At 41.9% G+C, this 14664-nt stretch overlaps 1 protein-coding gene across 1 annotated transcript in view; it reads right to left on the bottom strand.

The window, feature by feature from the left end:
- LOC103264510 (cytoplasmic polyadenylation element-binding protein 3) overlaps nucleotides 1–14664 on the bottom strand; it is a 197626-nt gene that overhangs the window by 33676 nt on the left and 149286 nt on the right. The window contains exons 9-10 of the mRNA XM_021714537.1: nucleotides 13693–13807; nucleotides 2219–2400 (exon numbers count right to left, since the gene is read on the bottom strand). Of these exons, the coding sequence (XP_021570212.1) occupies nucleotides 2219–2400; nucleotides 13693–13807 (297 nt within the window). The remainder of the gene's footprint in view (nucleotides 1–2218; nucleotides 2401–13692; nucleotides 13808–14664) is intronic.

Here is a 14664-nt window from a genome sequence, read left to right as displayed (position 1 = left end):
GGCGATCCTTCCTCCTCAGCCTTCCGAGTAGCCAGAATTACAGGCATGCGCTACCACGCCCGGCTGATTTTTTTTATTTATTGTGGAGATGAGGTCTTGCTGCCCAGGCGGGTCTTGAACCCACGGGCTCAGGCAATCCACTCACCTCAGCCTCCCAAAGGCGCGGGATTACAGACTGAGTCACCGAGCCCGGCTTATTGTGATTCTTGAGAGCTTGTTTGGAGGTTTTAGCAGGGGAGCTTAGCTACTTGTATTCTCTTGACCAAAGAGCTATCTTCCTCTGGCGGGGATGGCTGTCCTCTTCCACTGTGCACTCAGCTTGGGGAGGGACATATATGGAGTGGTGAGGGAGGGAGGGGGCACTCGCCTAGCCAGCTAGATCAGCTAAATCAACCCTGGTGATCAATGGGGTGACAGATGTCACAGGCAAATTGCTCTCACATCTTGAATTTACTATGATTCTTAAAAGGACTCAAGACGATATAATTCCTGGGGCGAGTGTACCTTCCTCTACTAAGGAACAAAGGGACAGGCCAGGAGGCTGGTAGGGTGGGGCAAGGGGAAGGCAGAGGCATGGGAAATGGAGCTCTCCTCTAGGTTTTCTCTTACCGTATCCAGAATCTACTTCCTGTACAGTCACCTGCTCTGGTTTCAGAGGAGAACAAAGAAGACTGCTTTCACGCAGATGAGAACACAAGTTCTAGTTGAGTTATGGCCTGGGTTTACCAGTTATGGTTGCAACAGCAGTCTCAGCATAATGGAGTCTGTTAGGTCAGTCTCCCAATTGTACAGGCACAAGCAAGTCCACCAGCAACAGCAGGAGTAGTTAAAAGAACCCTCCGAGGAGCACCATGTGTTCATTCAACAAAAGTTTATCTAGCATCTAAGACTGAATCGAGCCCGGAGTAAGCACTGAGGTGAGGCCAAGAACGAGACCCACACCACGTCTGTCTCTGTGAAGCCTACAGTCTCTGAGGGTGATGACCATTTGAAAAGAACATGCTCAGGTTGCTATGGGAAGTTCAGAACCAGGAACAGAGTTGAATTGTTCTCACCCCTTTGAATCTCCATTAATTTTTAAAGAGTGTCTTAAAATTCTTTAAAAAGTTACTTTATTCATTTTAATTAAAGAACAAATCACTACCACTTACTCTAAAGGAGCCCAGTGATAGAGCAACTAGGATGCTTATTCTAAGCCCTGACTTTGTAGCTTGATCAGATATATATGTCTTCATGAAAATATAATCCATCACCAGTTGAAATTTTCGCCTCCTGAGAAACTTGTTTGCTACTCAAAATTAGTCAGAGTTGGCTGTGGGGGGGTATAGGTGAAACCATATAATAGAACATTTGTATTCCTTTATCAACTCCAATTCAGTGGATGCGCCAAGAACATCCTTTTCTGAAAGCATCTGTAGCCACTGTACAGTCATAGGGCAAATGTCCAAGACTTGGTGCTGTCCTCCTACTTGTTCATTTATTAATACAGGCCCCAGGTCAGTTCCTACCACTCCCCTAAACTGCCAAAGAGTGGCAAAGCTAGGATGTAAAGGATTTAAGCCCATGTCTACCCGCAAAACCAACCAAGCACATCCACTCCTTGCAACTCTACTTCATGGCCCCATAGTAGATCAGAGGCAGCACACGCTGGAGACCAAGCAAGTAACACCGATGAACAAAGTGGTAGGTAATGCACATGCGTGTATGATGTGAGTGGGAGAAACAGGGGGAGCCGAAGGGGAGACAAACGGGGACAGAACCCATCTGGCTCCAATGACCATGGCCATGTGTGGTCTTGTGATGTTAAGAGAAACCAGAAGTTCAGCATTTTACGTGTACACCTGAAAATCTAAATGTGGATCCAAGTATGTTTGTTTGTCTTTAAGTGCACTATGTAGGCCAAACAGGTCACCAGCTCTCAACCTCTTAATGCACTGTTAGTGTCATCTTGTGAACAGCACTGGTTTGGTCTGCTAAATTCTGCAGGGTTATTTTCATAAGTGTAACATCACTCCGGGGATGGGTGAGACAGAAAGTTCATTAACGCCTTCAGTACCGAGGACGCTGTCTATTCCAGGCAGCCTAGACGGACTCGTGGAGTAATCCTACATGAGGTATAGCTGCTCACTTATGATCACAAGGTACTTTTCTCCCCAGGGGCCCAGAGAACAACCTTTGTTTCTTCCGCATAATCATTTCATCCTAAGTAGCTGCTTACCCGCTTGTCAATGTCATTGTGTTGGAGTTGCACAAAGCGAGCGCTGATGGCCGCAATGTAACTCTGCTGATTGGAGAACGCTACGCGGCCAGCACCTTTGGGGTACTTCAGCTCTGGGTCCGTATCAATGCCAGCATAGCAGACACCCCCGTACAAACGGTCCATGATCATTGCCAGTTCGACTGCAAGAAAATAAACATGGATATGCGTAAATATTTGGTAGGTACCCTTCTCCAGGAGAAGGAATAATTATGTAGAGACCATGCAGTGTAACTAAGAAAAGGAAAACCCATGTTAAATATCATGAAGAATGTCCACATCGATCTTACAACTCAGGTAGGGGAGGTCCTCATAGGATGTTTTAAAATAAAATGAAAAAAAATTAAGAATGTACAAACATAGACACAAGAATTTATATAATCAGAAGGATAGCACCAGTACAGAAGGGATAGCCTGTTAGTAATCCTCCTGTTCTAATTTCTAACTGCTTGGGCCCACAGAATAGGCCCTGAGTAGGTAAAGCATTTCGTGATGCCCTAACAGGTTGGTAAGAAACAGTCCTAGCCGGACTCGGTGGCTCAGCCTGTAATCCCGTGCCTTTGGGAGGCTGAGGTGAGTGGATTGCCTGAGCCCGTGGGTTCAAGACCCGCCTGGGCAGCGAGACTTCATCTCTACAATAAATCAAAAAAATCAGCCGGGCGTCGTAGCGCATGCCTGTAATTCTGGCTACTTGGAAGGCTGAGGCGGAAGGATCGCCAGCGCCTCAGCCTTCCAAGTCGCCCAGCCTTCCAAGTCGCCCAGCGGCCACTGCACTCCAGTCTGGGCGACAGAGTGAGACTCCAATTCAAAAAAAAAGAAACAGTCCTATTAATGACCTCTAAGACTAAAAGCAAGGACTAATGTCACCTGCTATATCAGGAGTAAATTGTAGAAAGAATTAACTACTCATTTCAACTAGAGACAACTTATTTACAGTCTTAAAGTATATCTCTATAACTTTTAAAAAATAAAAAATTTGAAGAGTGTATTCTATCCCAACTGAGAAATCTCCAACTAACTTCTCCCATTGAATTCTAAATAATAATACTGGTCATGATTTACTGAGCACTGACATTTACTGAGCACTGACAATGTGCCAAGAAACACTAAGATGCTATACAAGCAGTTTTCTGAAAACATACCCCTCCTGCACCTCGCTATAGAGCCAGAGGTCTGGTCTGTACTCTTTGCCATATGTCTTCTAAATATGCCTTTATCCTGGTATATTTGCAAGACAATCATAGAGAAGTCATCTGGAAACTGGACTATTCCAAAGGTCTGAAATGATCCCCACCATAAAAGTACTATGGAGAGACGTGTAGCACTTACCTGCATCCCAGATTGCCTGAAGTGAATTGTTTACTTGATACTAGACAGCACCTCCTCCAGGTCAGACCATTCCTTTTAGGCTACTCACATAGTATAAGTCCAAAAGACTCAGCTCTATGCCTGGGGAGCAACCCAAGAACCTGTTTAAACACCTGCATATGGTATTTGGAAGAAGACAGGGAAGACAGGCAATGACCTGGGCCACAGCCAGTGTGCAAGACCATCACACAGCAGAGCTCACGGAATCCAATGGAAAGCAGCACACCCTGCTGGGTGGGGGAAGAGTCCTGCAGCAGAGCAAGGGCTGAACAGCTGGAGAGGGTAAGAATCCCACCCGATTTCTAGAAACAGAAGGAAAGCCAACTGTTACTTGTTTCTGTAATATGAAGCGGCTGAGGCAGTCAAAAGCTGCGTTGCTATGTCAGAAAGGCTATTTTTCTGCTTCTTCAAAATGTCTTTCCATACCAGACTGCCTAATATTGGCGACTGTTTTCTAAATGCCTATTTTTCATAGGAAGAATGACCTGCAGCCAACAGGTAATTTTCTGAAGATGAGAAGATAAGCTAGCGATAACTAAGCCCAAGAGTAAGTGTTATTAAAGGCAGAGCAGAAGAAAGTCATTTCAGTTACACCACTATGGTCAGACCTACGAAGTCCTATCAGCCAGGGGAGCGCTGTCCATCAGAGCCCAGTAGAATCTGACTGCAGTCTCAGGCAGGATCCAGGAATCATACTCATTCAAACAATGCAACGGGAATTGTGCACATCCCCTGAATATCAGAGCTCAGTGGTCCTGACACTTCATCTCAACAACAGCTGATGCCTTGACATCTCATACGGCCAGTGCTGTTGCAATAACAGAGACCAAGAAACTGATGGCAGAATTAATTATTAATGACAGTCATTAAAAAATCTTCTTTATTGGATGAATGGGTTTGGTAAAATAAGTAAGCCCAGGACCCTGTAAATTAAATATGACTTTTCCAAAGACTAGGCTTCTGCGGTGATGGAATGAAGAGAGGGAACACTCTCTAAGCCTGGAGAGTAGCCAGGAAAAGAATGCTGGCTAGGGACAAACTGGCACTTGTCCTCCATTGCAGAAAGGACTCAATCAAGTGTCTGATTTAGAAAGAAGGGACATGTGTTGTAAGCTAGAAGTTCCAGCTAAGGAGAAGATTACTTCCTGTAACCACACGTTCTTCTATACCACAGTAGTCTCCAGAGGAATCTTTGTCTTCTGACGCCAGAGAAGGCACCTTCCACAGCATAAAACATTCCATGACTTTGTGAATCTGTCAGAAAATCATCTTCCCATGCCAAAGATTAGATCACAACTGATGTTGCTGGCCACTAAGTACTTATTATAGGAAGCAGAAACCCTCACCCACTTGTGCTTTTATGAAAACTCATTATAAATAAATCATTCTATGCATTTTCTTGGCCATGAAGAAGTCTACAAACATTTGAGCCTCTGAGGTCTCATTCAAGTGATGGACAATTTGTTTAGAAGTTAGAAGAAACCGAGATGACTTAAGAAGAATATTTTGGAAAAGAATGTGATAATGTCCCACAGAGATTATCTCTCTCCCCTAATATGTATTTTAACTACAGAAAATCTAATACCATGATAATTCTTGAAAGAAGGAAATAACTGTCAAACAGCTGCTACTTGTCATTTGGCTTTTTACTCAACCAGTAAATCTTCACTCCACTTCCTGCAGGCTGAGCTCATTCTAGGCTCGCACACCAGAAGGATGTCAAGAGGAAACCACTGTTTTCAGTAATCTTAATGCTATAAAAATAGCATTTAAAAAAGAACTAATTTAATATACCCACGACTACATAGGTGACTAACATAAACACAGAGTAAGCCTTCTTTGAGTCCTATAAGTTTCCAATCAGAGATTTTTCTTATTTTATTGAGAAGAAATAAGTTTACCTATAGATGTCAGAATGTGCAACTACTTTCAGAGACTAGGTTTTAAAGGATTCTTTAGAATGATTATCCCCAGTTAACGCAGAAGTCGCATATAAGTTTCTTTCGCTAACTGAAGAAGTAGGGATGTGAAGAGGGGCCACCATTTTGACTACTTGAATGGAGGATAGAAAAAAAGAAGAAAAACCTGGCAAGAGTCAATTAAAAACTTCACAGATTTATCAGTATTGCCTACGTCTCGGGCTCACGAAATCCGAGCCCTTGGTCAAGGATGTATCTTACCCAGAGAATGGAGTCAAGCCATCTACCGAGTCCGACAGTGAGCCCTCATGCTAAACCTTCCTCAGCAGAAGGCAGACACACAGTAGTAGTCCAAAAAAGCATGTTCTTCACGTCTGCTCTGAGGGCACCAGAGCAGGACACATGGTGGTGACAACAGGCATAGAGCCTGCAAGAAAGGCAGAACTCTCCACTTCACTTTTTATTTTTGCCTTCTCATCCAGTCAGTGTTCACAGTGTCCATCTGCTCACCACAGGGGTGGAAAGTTAGCAGGTCTGGAAGCCATGTCCAAGGGCATACTGTATTTTGGAAAAGATGCTCTATGCTCCTAAGACAACTCAAGTCGTCTCCTGAACAACTTTCACAAAGAGGCAATGAATGCTGTGGCTGCTGGGAGCACAGAGCATCGTCGCAATTCCTCTGGACTGTAGTGACTACACCTCTGAAGATGGATTTAAACCACAAGGTTGGTTCCTTGGATTTGCTCCCGATTCTTTAGAGATCAGAAAGTGTCCTTAACCTCACCAGCAAGGAAACCCTTGATGGCTCCCCAACTCTACTTCACCTCAGGGTCCTGTCTGTGTCATTTAACTACCATTCAAAGCCAGTCCTAAGCAGCAACAGTGAGGATTCCTAAGGAAACTAGCAACACACTCATCTTTACAGATTCAAAATTGTGACTCTAGCAGAGCACAGTGGCTCAAGCCTGTAATCCCAGCACTTTGGGAGATGGAAGCGAGAGAATTGCCTGAGCCCAGGAGTTCAAGATCCACCTGGGCAACTTGGTGAGACCTCATCTCTGCAATAAATCAAAAAATTAGCCGGGCATGGTAGTACATGCCTGTAGTTCCAGTTACTTGGAAGGCTGAGATGGAAGGATCACCTGAGCCCAGCAGGTCAAGGCTACAGTGACTGTGAGCATGCCACTGCACTCCAGCCTGGGTGACAGAGTGAGGCTCCGACTCAAAAAAAAAAAAAGAAAAGCAACTGTGACTCTAGAATCCACATTTCTCTCTCTTTGGAAACAAGGACAAAAAAAGACATGAAAGAGACACAGGGCATCTCAGGATGACAAAAAAAAAATGGACTTCTGAAAGAAAGGAAGGTTGGCCAGAGGTAGTAGCTCATGCCATAATCCCAGTGCCTTGAGAGGCTGCGGCAGGAAGATTGCTTGAGGCCAGGAATTCAAGACCAGCCTGGACAACATAGTGAAACCCCATATCTACAATTTAAAAAAAAATTAGTGTGGTTTGGTGGCATGCCCATAGTCCTAGCTATTTGGGTGACTGAGGTAGGAGGATCACTTGAACTCAGGAGTGCAGTGAGCTATCATCACACCGCTGCACTCTAGCCTAGATGACAGAGAGAGAGAGACCCTAAAAACATGAAGGAAGGAAGGAAGGAAGGAAGGAAGGAAGGAAGGAAGGAAGGAAGGAAGGAAGGAAGGAAGGAAGGAGAAAATAGATAGAAGATAGATAGATTAAATTTGATATGGACTTTCTAGGTTTGCCACAATTGTCAGGTTGGTTCACAAGGACAGTATACACTTCAAGTAGAGGAAATGTGCTCATAAGCTTCTGCTCTGCATCAGATACATTGGGAAGTTAAGAATGTTTTCAAATAGATGGCATGAACAACCAACTAAATCAGACAGCTAGAGTGCTAAACTCAATTAAACAGGAGTGGTACCAAGTACCAAGATGACCATTACTACTGTTGCTGAGATAACATCTCAGCTCTCAGCTTCACAAAGCGTTTCCCTTCTGTGCTAAGAGCTCCAGGCTTGAAGTCTGAAGATCTATGTGTGCATCTTGGCTTTTTTACTTTGTGTAGCCTTAGATGAGCTACTCCATCTGAACTCTGTTTCCTCATCTCTAAAATGCAAAGTCTGGCCAGGCTTGGTGGCTCAGCCTGCAAACCTAGCACTTTGGGAGTCTGAGGCAAGTGGATTACCTAAGACTGCGGGTTCAAGATACGCTCGGGCAACTTGGCAAGACCTCGTCTCTACAATAAATCAAAAATCATCCGGGCGTGGTAGCACATGCCTGTAGTTCTGGCTACTTGGAAGGCTGAGGCAGAAGGATCGCCAGAGCCCAGCAGGTTGAGCCCAGCACTCCAGCCTGGGCAACAGAGTGAGACTCCAACTCAAAAAAATAAAAAATAAAAATAAAATAAAATAAAACGTAAAGTCTACCACTTACAACCTCACAGGGTTATCATGAGAATTAAATACACCCAAGAGCTCTGAGCACACTGTTGAGGACAGAGTGGTACTCATTTGTTTAATTATGTCCAGGAGTTGCTTTTTCCCTATTCATAAATCCTTGCTTAGCATTTAAGTTGGTCTGGTTTCTCTATAATCACCAATTCATCCCAGTCTTACTTTGGCAGTATGCTAATATCACCCAACCTGCCATAGATATGGCAAAAGTTTGGCATCAGCTAGGAGTGATGGTTCGCTTTTTGGAGGAAGGGAGAACACAAACATATACTAATATTAGAACATCCTTAGACCTAAAAGCAATTCAGGTGATTAAGTCAGCATGCCAAATCTGGAGTTCAACCGGACAATGCATACTGAACCTGGAACTTGGTAGAAAGCTTCTACTGTGAAAAGTTGGTATGGGGGTGGTGGTTTCTGCCTGCTGTCACTTCATACCACCACTACAACAAAAAGACTAAGGTTACAGCCCTCCTAGTTCCTATCTCACAAATCAGGATGTGATTCCTAATATATGGGAACTACCAGATGTTTAGACAGAATGTCTGAAATAAATGATCTTAGAGAAAGTCAGGATATATGCTCTCTGGATATGTGCTATATACCACTGAATATTTACCTTCAAAGTCTCCCTGCCACCCCAGAAAAGTCATTGTGCAACAGAGTGGGTTGGGGAAGACAGAATACAATTTCAAGAAGAAATAAATGAATGATCAGAGCAAAGGCTACGAAAGTCAGGAGACCCAAAGATAAACGAGCAGTTGTGGGACTCCAGGACTCAGAAGAGCATTCTCTCAAGACAAGTCTGTTCTGTGGGGCCTGCTCTGATAAACAGCTGGAAGGGAGACATGAAGCAGAACAGCTCACGTGCCTCTAATTAGAGGGAAAGACTGAGGGCTTTTCAAGTCTAATCAAGGTTGGGAGTGGATGGATCCCAAGGCTTGATCACTGAGGTAGTTCTAAAATCAGATGCCCAAGCCAAGAAATTGGGGTCAGAGAAATATTCGTGTTAATAAACTGGGGAGAGTACAGAGACCATACTTTATTCTCCACTGTTTCCTGGTGGTCTCATAACTCCCAAGCTTGGCACCTATTTCCTGTCAGAGCAAAGAGGTGTGCGTTCGGAGAGGTCCTCATACCAAATGGATATGTAACAGGGTGATTTCTGTGTGGACATTCAGAAAGACATGTTGCTCGTGTTACTTGAATGAAGAATGGCAACAGGTTGTTGTAATTCCAGGAGGCAGCAGGAAGAGAATCAGACCAACTGCCCCTTTCTCTGTACTGACTCTGAAGAATATGCAAGCTTTAGCCACATGGTGGCATAGTGCGTCTGCCTACAGCCTTTCCTAGTAGGGTGATGTGGGGAGCAGAAAGAAAACAAGACCTGAGAAATGGAGACTTCAGGCAAACCATCCCTGGCTTGCTCTGGTCATCGATGAGAAAGGTGGAAGGAAGCGATGAGAGCAACAGGTCTTATTTGACACAGAGAAGCCCATAATCAGGCAAACTCATCTAGATTTTCCCACTTTTAGGTTTGTTTTTCTCATTTTTCTAGGCCTGTGACTTTTTTCCAACCCGAATTTTAAGGAAGACTGGTCAAAGGACCGGAAGGAACAATCTAACCTCAGTCAGGGCAATACCACTTAAAATAGGTAGCCATGTTTCTTTAGAGATATTTCTGTATTTCTGTTTAGAGAACAAGGATTGTATTTAGAGTAACTATCAGTGGTAATGATTCTTGTCTTACAATGAGGAAATATCAAAGATTTTTTTAAAACCTCACAAGATCCAAAGGAATAACTCTTGAGTGATATCATTTTAGTCACTGTTTGGTCCAGGCTAAGGTAAAAATCCATCTAGACACCTAAGATCTCACTTGTTGAGTAGGGTCACCCATTTCTATATTTATCTATATTTAAGGGCACCCTATATATAATGCCTAAAATTGTTCTAAGACTTTGAAGAATTCTATGACAATAATTCCATAACTACACTCTTTGGAAATAATAAAAACTGCCCTGAAGTATTTCAAGACCAAGTCTGAGAATCATATTAAAGAATATAATTTAATCTCCAATTAATTCTGAGTTCACATTTTATGAATACATTTCTTGTTTTCTTCTGCTCTGAAATCTTTGACTCACTAGACATGATGACCTCTTTAACATGACAGCAGGATGTTCACTCAGTTTGGCATGACGTGCACTTTCTTATTGCCTGTAACACAGTAAATGCTCAATAAATGTGTACTCAAGTAAACTGCACTTTATTCAATGTAAGATGGTTTAGGAGGCTGGGCTCGGTAACTCAGCCTATAATTCTAGCACTTTGGGAGGCCGAGGCTACTGGAATGCCTGAGCCAGTGGGTTCGAGACCAGCCTGGGCAACTTGGTGAGATCTCATCTCTACAATAAAAATAAAAAATTAGCTGGGCATGGTAGCGTGTACCTGTAGTTCCAGCTACTTGGACGGCTGAGGTGAGGAGCCCGGCAAGTCGACACTGGGGTGGCCGTGAGTGTGCCACTGCACTCTAGCCTGGGTGACAGAGTGAGACTCCAACTCAAAATAAAAATATTGTCTAGCAAAGTCAAAAATGGTATTCTAGGCCAGGTGTGGTGGCTCACACCTATAATCCCAGTACTTTGGGAGGTTGAGGTGAGAGGATTGCCTGAGCCCACAGGTTCGAGACTAGCCTGGACAACTTCGTGAGACCTCATCTATACAATAAATAAAAAATTAGCTGGGCATGGTAGCACATGCCTGTAGTTCCAGCTACTTAGAAGGCTGAGGTGGAAGGATCACCTGAGCCCAGCAGGTTGAGACTATGGTGGCCGTGAACAGCGTGCCACTGCACTCCAGCCTGGGTGACAGAGTGAGATGCCAACTCAAAAAAAAGTCTTCTATTCCAAGGCACACACCAGTCCACAAAGCTCAGTGTGTTCCAAAGAAATCTAATTTCTATGGTCAAGAATAAAAGCTGTAGCTGTTCATTCTTTTTGTCTAGATTACATGACCTTGAATCTGGAACTCTTGGGAAAGACAGCAAAATTCTAAGATACTAATATAGATTATTTAGTCACCTAGAAACTAGCTACACTTATGGGAGTGTTGGCATGGGGAGAACATTTTCATTAGACCAAGTGATTTTAGATTACTACTCACATAACTACAAAACCAAAGCAATTTTAAACCAAAAACTTACAGCTTAGTTTCTGGGTTTTTTGTTTGTTTGTTTGTTTTTAAAGACAGAACTTCAAGAATTATGAAAGGTATAGACAGTATTAGGAGTAAGGAAACACAAATCCTTCCTTCCTTCCTTTTTTGAGTCAGGGGTCTCATTTTGTCGCCCAGGCTGGAGTGCAGTGGCATAATCATAGCTCACTGCAACCTTGACCTCCTGGGCTCAGATGATTCTTTCACATTAGCCTCCCTAGTAGCTGGGACTACAGGCCTAGTGAACACCACCATGTCCAGCTAATTTTTTTATTTTTAGTAGAGACAAGGTCTCACTATGTTGCTCAGGCTGGTCTTGAACTTCTCAGCTCAAGCAATCCTCCCACCTTTGCCGCCCAAAGTACTGGCATGAGCCACCATGCCCAGTCCATTTCTGACTAGAAGACTAAAAATTATTCTTGTCTAATCCTAGAACCTACAGGATCTTTCAGATACAGAATGTTGAATGTAATTCCGTTTCTTAGGGTTCCTTTCTTGCGGTGTCAGTGTGATACAGCAAGTGTGCAAAACGAATCTTCATAGCATTTACGAAGAAAAATGATACACAGGCCCTTAGCTAGCCCTCCAAACCACTAAAACAGGTAGAATAAAGAGTGAATAACACAAAAGGGAATTTAGTTTATAAACTTCTATGTCTGTGACTTGGAAATAGACATAAGAAGATAAAGCCAGTCCTGTTATTTTATGACTGTAGAACTTTTTCTTTCAGAATATCTTTTCAGATTCCTCTAGAAAACAAAGAAAATGGCTAGAATATTAAAACAAATTTGTGCTTGTAGTTAGCTGTAAAAGGAATAACTAGAATACTAGCAATGAATGTCCATTTGTAGCATGTCGAAGAGGATTTTTGTCTCTCTCCACTCCTAAACATACACTAGGTAGAAAAAGTCAGGAATACTCCAAAATACCCCCACCAACAATTTTGTTTAAAAGCACAAGTAGTTCAGAACCAAAGGGTCACATTTGCCCTCACTCGCAGCGCTGTTCACGGTTGAGTTAGCTCTTCTTAGACTTGACTTTCTGACAGCAAATAAAGGAGGAAAGCTCTGCTGCTTCGCTTTCTCTCTTTTGGCAGTTTTCCATTAGAATAAAAAGACTTAGCGGTATTTGACATTCTGAAACAGTGTAAAATTACAAATTCCATAGTCACAACTAATATGTTTAAAAGTCCTTCAAAACGGAATTATGAACATATCTTTATATAGGTCTAAAGTTATCTTGTAGATGTAGATTGGAACTGTACTCTAGCCTGATGACTGAGACTCTGACTCAAAAAAAAAAAGTTGAGGAACTTTCAGAATTAAGAAGTCATTAAAGTCTTACAGCCAAATAGCTTTAAGGTCTATTTTATAATACTAGTTTCACAACTTGATTTTAATATTCTCTGTTTTTTGTTTTAATTTTTAGGTAAAACTAAGTGTTCTTGCTTACTACAAAATAATACAGGAGAAACATAGTCTCCCAACTACAGTGGCAATGGTAACCTTATTTTTTTTGACTTGCTTTTAAAAAATAAACTCACTCATGCCTGTAATCCCAGCACCTTGAGAAACCAAGACAGGAAAATCGCTCGAGCCCAGGTGTTCGAGACCAACCTGGGCAACATAGTGAGACCCCATCTCTAGAAGACAATGAAAAAAAAAAAATAGAAAAAAATAAACTCCATTATTCTAAATGCTTTAATAAGTTAGATCTTAGAAATAATTTTAATATACTTGAATATACTCTGGCAATAATGCTGATCACTAGGAGGTTGATGCACAGCTGATTACATTTATCTTTGGATTTAAGTATGTATTGAAGTTGTCAGTTCAGCATCACTTCAAACTGTCCAGTCAATTCTGATTCTGCGCAAACCCAGCAGCACAATTATTTCATCATTGGAAAGGAACTTAAAAAAAAAAAAGAATAGGGAAGCTTTTTTAAAGTCATAATAAAGATGCCCAAATAGATAATTCATTTCTTAAAGTCCAAAAGAAAAAATAGGAACTTGTCTCATTTGAAAGAGGTCCATTTGATTCCCGGACACAGTTTCCAGCAATGGCTTGGCTCCTCACTGAGAAGTCACTCGGCTGCACTGGACAGATTTCTGATGGGGTCACTCATTCTCCCATCACACGTAACGATGCTAACTGGCATAAGAAGGCACACTGCCAAAAGTAGTAGTATTTTTTCAATATGTGGTTAAATAGGAAAGCACTAAATAGAATTCATTCTTTCAATATAACTACTTAATGAAATCCATCCTTGCATTATAAGAAAATAGTGCATTTGGGGAGAAAACATTTAATCCTGAAAAAGTCAGCCCAGTGAAGATGACATGACAGCCTTTCCTTTTGGTGACTGTATACAGCTGACTGGAAACCTAGAAGATATTTCAGACTAAATACATCGGGGATTTTGTTGTTGTTTTGTTACTATTTCCACTCACCAGCTCGAAGGGGTCGTGGAACTCCCCCAACAAAGATAGTTTTTCTGGGGTCCAAAGGCTGAGAACCATCCATTACAAAGTCACTGTCACTTAGGTTCCATGGTCGAATTTGCACCTGAAAAAAAGTCGTTTACTTGGTCCTTACTTCATTTCCATCAACCCCAAATGAGAATAAGATGACTAAAGATAAACCCACTGATTTGTGCATTTTACAATGTACATGACCCAAACAAAAGCCAGTTTATTAGTTAATGTAATCTGCATTAAGTGCCTTTCAATAGAACTCTCGGGAAGCTGCTTGCAAGTGCTATACTCAACACATTCTAAACATGTACCAGGAAAGCTTCAGAAACCATTTCACTTGTGGCTTTTTTTAAAAAGTAGTCTTTTAGAGACAGAGTCTGCATTTTGAATCAGATTCATTTTAACATATGATAGACTGTTTACAACTTGTCACAGTACACCCCTTAGCTTTTTTAAGACTTCATCTAAAGGAAGGGAACAAGAACATTAGAAATATTTTCTAAAAATTTTCTATATGTCTGGCTATTAAAATATCATCACCTCCCCACCAAAGTTAAAACATTTGTCTTTCAGCAATATGATTTAACACAGCTTCATACTCAGCAAGTTAGTACAGAATTACCAGAGATAACAAACAGTTGAAGCACAGAGAATGATCTCCTTTTGATTTATTTGATTTTCCTAAAAGAGGCTGGTTAAATAAAGACAAGCCTGGAAATCGAAGTCCATTTTTAAAGAGCAGAAAAGAAACCTTTATGGCGTATTTCTATTTGGTAATTTATCTTCACTGGGACTCTGACTTGGTGCCCATAGTTTGTACGACTTTATCATAGGGTAAAAAATAAGGTATTTCATTAGAATCTTAACCTTAGAACATATTCCCTTTATTCATAATTGAATTATCAAAAAAGAGCTTAAAACCAAACCAAACCACAGAAAACCTTCCCA

This window comes from Carlito syrichta, unplaced genomic scaffold, assembly GCF_000164805.1.
Source record: "Carlito syrichta isolate Samal-C Ts95f unplaced genomic scaffold, Tarsius_syrichta-2.0.1 Scaffold305661, whole genome shotgun sequence".
Lineage (NCBI taxonomy): Eukaryota > Metazoa > Chordata > Mammalia > Primates > Tarsiidae > Carlito > Carlito syrichta.
The sequence above is the reverse complement of the archived record's forward strand: the minus strand, read 5'-3'. Positions and strand labels throughout refer to the sequence as shown.